General features: G+C 56.3%; 1 protein-coding gene across 1 annotated transcript in view; it reads right to left on the reverse strand.

Moving 5' to 3' along the window:
- Positions 1-7,515, reverse strand: part of PPIP5K1 (diphosphoinositol pentakisphosphate kinase 1) — a gene marked incomplete at its 3' end in the record, with an annotated part of 34,615 nt that extends 27,100 nt beyond the window's left edge. The window contains exons 1-12 of the mRNA XM_010190596.1: positions 7,369-7,515; positions 6,209-6,404; positions 6,036-6,126; positions 5,003-5,088; positions 4,622-4,776; positions 3,686-3,787; positions 3,290-3,451; positions 2,362-2,483; positions 1,813-1,914; positions 1,062-1,148; positions 545-620; positions 6-76 (exon numbers count right to left, since the gene is read on the reverse strand). Of these exons, the coding sequence (XP_010188898.1) occupies positions 6-76; positions 545-620; positions 1,062-1,148; positions 1,813-1,914; positions 2,362-2,483; positions 3,290-3,451; positions 3,686-3,787; positions 4,622-4,776; positions 5,003-5,088; positions 6,036-6,126; positions 6,209-6,404; positions 7,369-7,515 (1,397 nt within the window). The remainder of the gene's footprint in view (positions 1-5; positions 77-544; positions 621-1,061; positions 1,149-1,812; positions 1,915-2,361; positions 2,484-3,289; positions 3,452-3,685; positions 3,788-4,621; positions 4,777-5,002; positions 5,089-6,035; positions 6,127-6,208; positions 6,405-7,368) is intronic.
- Between the last annotated feature and the right edge of the window lie 2,470 nt (positions 7,516-9,985).

Raw genomic sequence — 9,985 nt, forward strand, 5'->3', positions numbered from 1 at the left:
ATTTCCTCTCCTCGATCTCACAGTCGCTCTGGGTGCCCAGGTCCACCACGAGCTGCCGTGCTATGTCCAGCACCTCCTGTTGGGAGCAGACAGCCTCAGCCACGCAGGCCACACCAGTGACCTCCTGGCCTTCACCCAGCACCGGGTCCACACAGACACCGCAGACACGCGTCTGCATCAGACACAGCTCGGGCAGGACCAACCTTCACACCGCAGCGTGCTCCAGCCCCACCGGTGCTGCAGCCCCAGGCAGCGGCCTCCAACCGCCCCCCTCCCTGGCCTGGACCCATCCTTCACCAGAAGCAGCCACAGCAGAGGGCCCAGCTGCATGGGGTCATCCCCACCCGTCTTTGCATCACCCAGGAGCAGCCTCTATCTCTCTCACGACACCGTGAGTGTGCACGGGGTGGGAATGAGAAAGGGAGCGTCTGTGCAGCGACTGCTGCCCTTCTGGGGGTTTCCACCCGCCCACAGAGCTGCCCCACGCTGGGATCTGTGTTACCTGCACATCCCACACAGTGACCCCACAGAGGACTCCCCTCACCTGGAGCTGCTCTGGTTTCTTCAGCTTCAGCTTCCCGGTCTTGTAGCCGTCGTATTTCTCAAACAACTCAAAGAACCTGAACAGATAACAAAGAACCCTGATGCATTTTCTGCTGTTTCAGTGCTACAAGGACTGTCATCCTAAATACACATTCACGCTCTGTTCATCATGGAGAACAAGCAGGCCCAGTGGCTCCTTCCTGTGCTTCAGAAATTCTGATAAAAACGAGTGTTTCCAGCCACAGGTACAAAGAGGAAGCAGCCATGAGCCTCCCATTTAGTGGGGCACTTCCCTTTGCAGCGCCTCGCAGAGCTTCACTCTTTCTACAGGGTTCACACAGATGGTGCCAGGATCCTTATGGGGAAAGGGGCTCCCTCAACGGGGCAGGAAGATTTGCTTGAGTGGAGCCAGGCAAAAGCGCTGCCTCCCACACACTCAGCCCCTCTGCTCCCCCCTTGGCTCAGAAAACAGCCCCTCGCTTCCCAGCAGCACAGCATCGTGGTGCCTTGGCTCCTACCGGGGATGCTTAACCTCCATCTTCATCTTCTGCTTTGGGGTGCGATCTCCGTGGCGGATGACTGCAATGACACAGCGCAGCTCCATCCTGGGGAAACACCAGACACACCTCACAGATGTGAATCACCACCAGAAAGCAGTTTCCCATTGTCCTTTCAGCTCCATCCTTCTGACAGCCGCTTTCCTCATCAGGGGCAGAACTCCCCGACTAAACCAGACACAAGAGCCGAGGCTGTCAAAGCCCTGCAGACACTACCAGGTGGTCTGGGTTCCTCCCAGGGAGAAGCACCACAGGACCATAATGTGACAGGCAGAACCACATCCGCAGCAGAAAGGACCAGGCTGGGTGCGACAGAATCTACAGGAACAGCATTTTGAATTGTGCCAAGCTCGTTTTTGTGCCCAACTTGTGTAATGCTCACAGGTCCACTCAGAAAGACCCAGGAAAAAACAGCTGGGTTCAGGAGAATGGTTTTACACCGGGGTTCCTGTCTGCCAGCGACCAGTGAGGGCCATACACAGAAAGACCCCGTGGCAACCAGGAACCAGCAGCCAGGCTGGGTAATTTCAGAGGGGCTGCACGCATCTGCTTTTTCAGATACCACAGTATCAGTGCACAAGTGTGCTGAGGAGCACAAAGAGACTTCTGCCATGCCAAAACACCACGCTGCTGCGTGATGCCTGTCCCTTGGGCAGGGTCTGTGCTTTGTCCCTCGGGCAGCCAATCTTTTGGGAAGATGGCAGGTACTCACATGGTGCCCGACGTTGTGGGGACGATGGGAATGTCTTCTGCCTCTGTGGGGATGGACCAGGGAATATGAAACTGCGGAGCCAATTCCCGCATGATTATATTTCTGGAAGAAATGAGAACGCAAAACTCACAAGAAATTCCATTCCCATGGCTCTCCACCTCCTCCTCAGTGGTGCAGCTGCAAGGTTTGAAGACAAGTCACAGAATTTCTCCTCACTTTTCCTGCAGAGACATCTACCACACCATGGGCACCCCAGAGGGACCCCAATTTCCCTCACTTCACCAACACTGCAGCTGGGCTTAGCATCCAGTGGCAATTCCCCTAAGATACACGTGGCTGCAGACACAGACAGTGAATGCCAAAGCTCATGCTAATGCCAAAGCTAATGCCAACGCAGCTCCAGAGGCTAAAAGTAATTAACCCATTCCTGCCAGAGCCACGCTTTCACCTTCTGAACGTGTCCCCAGAGAGCCACTGACCAGGACTTCACACCCACTCTACTGCGCCCTGAGTTACCTCACCCGCTGTCCAAACGCGACTGTCACATACCCGAGGATTTTGGCACAGTCATCGTAATACTTCATGGAGTTCTTCACAAAACTGAAGCCGTTCACATCACAAACAAACGAGTGGCCATTTGCCCGCAGGAGGTCGAACCCACAGACCGTTTGCTGCACGGGGAAGCAGAGGACACAGGATTCAGCTGTGCTGGAGCTAAGGGGCCCTTGAGAGGAACCTTTACACCCCCACAGCCCTATCAACGGCTCGGCCCATGAGCCCCAAATTCAGCTGTCAGCCACCCCCACCTCCCAGAGCTCTAAGGGCTCAGACAGAGCAGCCCTGCTTCTCCTGCTCTTGCCTCTAAATCAAATGGTTTTGAACCAGACCGACAGTAAGTGGTGCAGGCACAGACACCCATCAGTACATGGGAAGGGCTGCGAGGCAGAACCAGCCCTTGGCTGCATCCTCAACTGCAGGGGCTGCGGATCACAGCAGGGGCAGGAACCAGCAGCCAAGCGCTGCTCCTGCTGCCACCACTGAACATTCACGTAACTCATAACTCACATACCCAGACTCACTGCACTGATCTGTAAAACAGACACCAACCTGCACCAAAGCCATGCCAAAAACAGTACAAAAAAAACAGAGGAAGAAGAGCAAGCTTTCCCCACAGACACAGCTAGGAAACAGTGAGTGTGGGACGAGTGTGGTCAGACGGACAGCAGCACGCTCACACTCTGGTATTAAATGCTCAATGTACACAGGATGTCACACAGAGGGCGTTCGCTGCAGCCCTCCTGCCTTCCCAGTCACTTCTGACCAGCAACCGCCATGGCCAGGACCCGCTGCACAAAGCCAAGACGGGAACCAGCACCAGGCACGGGAGATTGCCAGGCCAGAGGCACAGCAGAGCCGAGCTTTAACACTGACTGAGATTTGAGGAGTATCCTTCTTGCATAGGAGAGAAAATACAGACCTTAAAGGCTACACAGACTTTCCGGGCAACGAGTTTCTCCATGGCGGTCAGCATGACCGGGTAACGGATCTCCTTCCCTTCGCTGTCCCGTTCAACCTTCCCGTCCAGAGCAGGGGATTTGCGCGCCTCTGCATGGGCATAGTCGGGCCCGACAGTGTACACCTGGGAGACACGGGGACACAGCCTGACTGCAGGCTCCAGAGGGCACTTCCACTGCACACACAGACCTCAGACGGTCACACACACTCCTGCTGTTACGACCTGCAGGGATCCCGCTGTGGGACCCCGGCTGCGCTCACAGCCCCTCCAGAGCCCCACCAGGACTGGGTCGGACTGTGCAGCCTCCACCCACCCCGGGTCTGCAGAAGGAAGGAGCCACCCCAGGCTCTCCCCTACCTTCACATCGGTGCCATCTGTGGGCATGAACTCCTCATAAATGTAGGAGCCCGTCTTCCTTACACTGCTCTCCGGGGAGTACACGCTGCTCCGGCTGCCGATCTAAACCACGGGAAAAACACCTCAGAGAGGAGCACGGGCTCCTTTTCGCACACGGAAGAACAACAAGTTTCATCCCATATGCAGGGAATTAGTGTAACGCCTCTCCAAAGCCCCAGCTATTACAGCACTCATTTACAGAGGACAACAGAGACTCCACAACAGACAGTGGGTACGTCCTTTTCCAGGCTTTAAAGAGGAAAAAACTTATTCTAGGCCATTAGGTTGACTCCAGTCACCGCAAGCATACGGAACAAAAAACAGCGGATAAAGCCCTAGAAAGTAAGGAGCCTCGCTAATATACAGATGGAAATAAATGGTGACAGGTGACAATCAGACCAATTTAATTTCCTTCTAGGACAGCCGGCTGATCTTATGGACAGAGGATGACGTTTCATTTTTAGTAAGGCTTTGGATTCAACCTCAAGTGGAATGCCTGTACATTAGCTAAGGAAACAATCACTTAAAGATTATTAATGGCAGATGTGTAACTGATTGGAAAAAGGATCTATCAGAGCTATTAACTGTTCATTGGCAAAGCAGAGGAAGTCAGGGCAGATTCCCTGTGGAATCTAGGAATAAATACTGCAATTATCACATCTGCAAGCTACACTAAGCTGAGAAGGGCAGCAACAATGCTAGAAGACATGAATACAAATTTGAAAAAAACCATCTTGATAACTGAGGAAACGATCTGGAAAAAGCAGCATGGATTCAATGAGGGACACAGTTCTGCACGACTGCTAGGCAAGACACAGGCAAGCAGGGGATGGGGAAGGCAAAGTCAGCACCACCACTGAAATCCACCCTTCTGCAACTCCCAGTCCCCCTCCTCACCTTCCGAAAGAGCCGCTGGCTGCCCCCACCTGCTGACGTCGGGTAGTAAATGTACACGTTGTGGTCTTCAGCGCTGACTGGCTTCTCTACAAACGGCTTGGGGAAAACAGCCCCGTTCACCTCCACGTGGTCCTCTCCCTCCACCAAGTTGCACTCTGCAGACAAAACACGGCAGCTGCCATCAGGAAAGGGTGGGACAGCCCTGGCGGAGCCGAACCCTGTGGTCCTGGCCAGGCAGGTCTGCTTTTGGGACCTCTGTCCACAGAAACAGCAGACCCGTGAGTCAGGTCTCTTCAAGCTGGTTATCAGTGCCTGCTCCATGCAGAATGTCCTAAATAGCGCAGTATGTGAACACAGCTTCCAGCAGAGCCTGGAACTGACCTTCTGGTCTGTCGGGGTCTCGGTTGAGCACGGCGTAGCGGGGCAAGTCTATTCCCTCTTCTTGAAGGATCCGGTACACTTCACGCCTGTGGAGGACACGAACAGTGGGAACCAGCAGCAGAGCCTGGAAGGTGCTCGGTACTCACCAAGGGAAAGGCTTCACTGCCACTGATGAAGAACAGAGTCAAATGGACACAACAAAGCCTCACGACAGAGTGCAAATACTGCTCAGCACATGGTGTCCAGATAAGACCTACAGGCTATGGGGCATGTCTCAGTCCTGCTCCAGACAGAGAGGCCCCAGAGCGAATCTCCACGTGGCCAAAACATGGATGTTCATCTACCAGCACGTGTCCAGCCCACAGCAACTCACCCCGCACAGCCCTGCCCTGCCACGCTCAGCTGCCAGCGCCAGCCAGGCAGATGCAGCACGGCCTCTCTTCACCGTGTCAGCGGGGAAACGCAACGTGGTCACTGGAGCCACACCTTGGGGCACCCATGGGATCACCACACACAGCCCAGAGATGTGGCAGAAGGGCTGGGATCCGGTGTGAGCCCTCCCATGCCCAGCCAGGGCAGCCCGGCTGTGTGCAGTGCGGTGCTGACTGCTGGGGGCCTCTGCCAAGAGACCGAGAAGCCTCGCAGTGTCTGACCAACATCCTCTCCTCCAAATATGACCCGGCCTTGCTCCCAGTTTGTGCCCAGAACCCCATCCCCCTGCCTGGCTCTACCACTCGTGGGCTGCTCCGTTTGTCTCAGTCGTGGCAGTCTCGTTCTGTGAGACCTCTTCTACTTCCCACTTCATCTACCCATTCCTTACAGGACATCTGCACCAGGAAACAGAACACAACAACTTACCCCCAGATCCATTCCCCTACAGGTTTTGCAGAAACAACCCCTAAAAGCCACTGCTGAGGTCCCCCTCCTCCCCATCCCACTCGCCTGTGGCCAGGAAGACAAAGTTTGCCCAGCGCGCTGAGAGGAACCAGACGAAGGGAGAGGGAAGGGACTTTGGTGGCTGACAGACACCGACCTGTCCTGGATGTAATACTGCATATCGAGGTCATTAATCAGAAATGGCTTGCACAGCTTGGCATAAGCTACCGCTTTATCCAGGGGGAATCCTGAAACACACGGAGAGGGGGAAGTGAGCAGCAGCCGCCTTGCCCAGGCCCCAGGTAGGCGGGGGCTGCCGCAGGATTTCACCTTTGGAGTGGAACGAGATCAGGCAGTCGCAGGAGGGCCAGTTCTCCACCGGCTCGTTCAGAATAACGTCCTCCCCCATGATCACCACTGTGATGTACTCGAACTTGCACAGGCGCTCCAGAATCTGCGTCATGGGCTTGGACTTGGACTTTTTGGTCATGGCACAGATCCCCACCACAATCTGCCGCTCGGGTGGCTAAGGGAAAACAGAGATCGGTTTAGTACAGGCTCAGCTACCTCACCGAGTTTAAATTATAACAGGCAGGAACACAGCCATGTGGAACCAACAAGGCATTTTCCCCACAGCTCTTGCTAGACTGAACCCCACACACGCTTCCAGCTCCCACTGGAGTGCAGTGGGAGACACCAGTAAGGAGCAGCCCCAAACAGCGCTCCTTTGCCAGGTAGTGCAAACCTCCTCCTTTCACTGGGCACTGCTGCTAAGGCCAGAAATGAACATCTGGCACCTGAACAAGCAGCCGGGACTGGGGTCCCACATCTTGTTCTCTGTCCCATAACTCACCCAGGCAGCAGGGGACTTGAGCTCAGAGAAGAGCTGCAAGTGTTTAATAGCAAAGCAGTCCAGGAGCTCAGCCTGTTTGTCTTATCTGAGAGAAAATGAAGGGTGATTACGTAGCTATGAGAACAGAAATGGCACCGACTGCTTCTCCATGCATCTGACAAGGGTACAATAAGATCCAGCGGGACAAAGTTAATTTGAGTGAGTCAAGAGAGAAGGTGAGCGTTCGCAAAGCACTGCTAACCGTAACACAGGAACGGGCTACGGTCTGTGGTGGAAGTTCTGTAACCACCTGGAAACCCAGACTGGACGTTTCCTGAGATTAATTCTGTCCCGAGCAAGATTAAGTGCAGTGCGATCACCTGAAGTGACACCCGCGGGACTGCGGGTTACCCAGAACAAACTGCGGTGTCAAACTGTGGGCTGAGGCTTTAGGAGTCATCGCTGCCCTGCACTGCCAAGGCTCCCCAGCAAAAACACCTGGGAAGTGAGAGGGTTCCCAAATCCTTCACCACCGATAGACAGCTCCGCACTGACACCCCCACGTCCCCTGAAGTCCCAACCGCTGCGGCCTCAGCAGCACCCGCACGCCCTGGCCAAGACCCAGGGGTTCTGCACAGATGCTCCAGCACCTCCTTACCGACTCCTCCTCTTCGTCGTCTTCAAAGAAATCGGTTTCGTCCATCTTCATGTTTGATCCCAGAAAGTCTGTCTCATCATCCCGGGAACCGACCACGAACCTGGGCACGGGGCCGTGTCCCTCACTGGAGGTCGTCAGGGACGACATTGCAGCTCCGGTGGCCGACCATCCCGCTCTGCCAGCGAAAGGGACGGAGGTCAGACGCCAGAGGCCGGCTGCGCGAGGGGAAGCTGGTGCTGGTGAGGAGGGCAGGGACTGGTGTGCCATGAGCAGGCCCAGGGACTGCCCCGCACAGGGGGGAGAGGAAGAGACCCTCGGGGTGGGAGGGGATCTGGGGTTCAGGACCATCCCAGAAAGGCGGCTCTGTTGTGCAGTGAGCCCCTCTGCACCGACTGGGACAGAGACAGCGCTGAAACCATGTGAACCTTACAGTGATGCATGCTCCAAGCTGCTGTCTAAATCATGGACGGGGACGGTGGGTGTTCTCGCGGGCTCATACGCCCAAAGGCATCAACGGGGACTCCAAGTGTTAGGATGCAGCTTAGGGCAGTGACGGTGACTTTCCAATCGCCAATTTTCATCCTTTCAGCTCAAGAAGACCTACAGCAACAGAGAGAGCAGCTTGAGAAGCGCAGGAGTGTGTGGGAGGAGGAAAAGGAAGAAGGGACAAGTCCTGGGACAGAGGACCCAGAGGGAGCATCAGCAGAGCTTGGGCCGCAGGTCGGGGCGTCTGGGTTTGTAATCTGGCTCTGGTTTGCTCTGTGACCATGGAAGCCGATTACTGGGATTGAAGTTACACCTGGGAAGGAGCGCGTCTGCGCTGCCACCGCTGCCGCAGAGGTGACAGAGCTGAACGCAGCACGCGTGATGTGACCTGACCCAGCAAGGACACAGCCCTGCACCCCGACCGCAGCCGCACACACACACACACACACACACACACACACACACACACGTCACCCCGGTGCCCTTCCTGCGCCCTCCCCAGCCATAACGCAGCGAAAGGCATTCCTCCCATGTGAGCAAGTGCAACCTTGAGAGGGGACGTTGTGAACACCTCCTGTCACGAAGCGCTTCCTAAATACGGGCATGAGACGTTCGCTGCCGCTGCTTCTCACGCTCTCACATGAGCTCCAGCGTGCCCCTGAGTTCCTGCATGTCCTCCTCCTCTGAGGGGGCTTTCCCCACGAGCAGCCCACGCTGCCACGTTTGGTGTGGGTTCCCCGTCCTGTGGCAGCTCTTTCTCAGAGCAGAGGCACAGCAAAACCCCACGGGCTGTGGGCAGCACAGCTCCACGGGAGGGGAGAACCCCTCACTGGGACAGCGGGGAGATCACCTTGATCCACAGGAACGGGCAAAAGAAACACACACAGCAATGCAGCCGCTCTGAAACCCCCTGGGAAGAACTACAGCATGGCTCCGGGCAGACAGGCAGTGTGTGCTCCAGAGAGGGCAGGGATGTGGTGCACACGCGCTCAGAGAGCACTGGAGCAGGGGCAGGAGCCGGGCTGCAGGCACTGGTCCCACAGCCACCCGCTGGTTGTCAAACTGGGTGTACTGGGGAGCCAACAACCCAGCCAAAACCAGAGGAGACACAGACACCCCGCTCTGCACCTACCGCATCGGGACGATCCCCGCTGCTCGACTCCCAGCTCACACCAGTTTGTCCCAGCGCACCCAGCCCAGCGCTGCCTCTGCCACACAAACCACGAGGCACCAGCAGTGTCCGGGTCAGCAGCGTTACAGCCGTGATTCACCGTCACCACGAGGCACCAGCAGTGTCCGGGTCAGCAGCGTTTCCCCCACACAGCCCTACCGTTCCCAGCCCGGGGCAGGCGCAGGACTCGGAACCATTCCCGTTCCTGTGCCCGCTGCCTCTGCACGCCAGCGCACAACAACCCTCAGCAAGGGCACTGCCGCCCGGATGGCAATGACTTAATGGAGCAAGCCATGCAAGGAGAGGAGGAGGGCTGTCTGCTCCAATCCCTTGCTCTCCCCTCCCTCCTGGACAACACAGACCAAGCAGCAGGAAAACCTTTGCCCTAAGGACTAAGAGTTCCCTACCTCCTGCTCCTGTCCCAGGAAAAGCCTCTGCTGTGCTCTGCAGCCGTGGCCAGAGGATGACGACGTCCTTGAACCAGGTGAAAACCCAGCGCCTCACAGAGCCGATGGCCACTGCTGCATCAGGAGTGCCCTGGGTGTCAGCAGGGAAAGCCTCACAATCTCGGGCTGTTTGTGGTGTGGGGAGAGGGAGAGGGTACAACCATAACCTTTTCCGAGTTTCCCTTTAAAGCAGATCCCCTATCTGACAAGATCTATACCAACAGACACTACAGACTCCTGATGAGACAGAACTTTGGGGTACAGGAGTAACTCAGGCATCTAAAACCCAGATAGACCAATGCTCTCGACGGGAAACAGGCAAGGGGAGCCCTATTCCGGTACCAAAGGCAACAGCACAGGGTTTTGCCACCACACCTGACCCAGCTCTGCTGCTGGGCAGTCACAGAGTTGTGTGCCAGCGCGGCAGCCTCCCTCAGAGCAGTACCAGCACGGCTCCTGTACACGCTCAGCCCATGCCACCGCTGCACCGCGCTCCTTCAGACCGGGAGCGCAC

The sequence above is a fragment of the Mesitornis unicolor genome, unplaced genomic scaffold (assembly GCF_000695765.1).
Source record: "Mesitornis unicolor isolate BGI_N332 unplaced genomic scaffold, ASM69576v1 scaffold32408, whole genome shotgun sequence".
NCBI lineage: Eukaryota > Metazoa > Chordata > Aves > Mesitornithiformes > Mesitornithidae > Mesitornis > Mesitornis unicolor.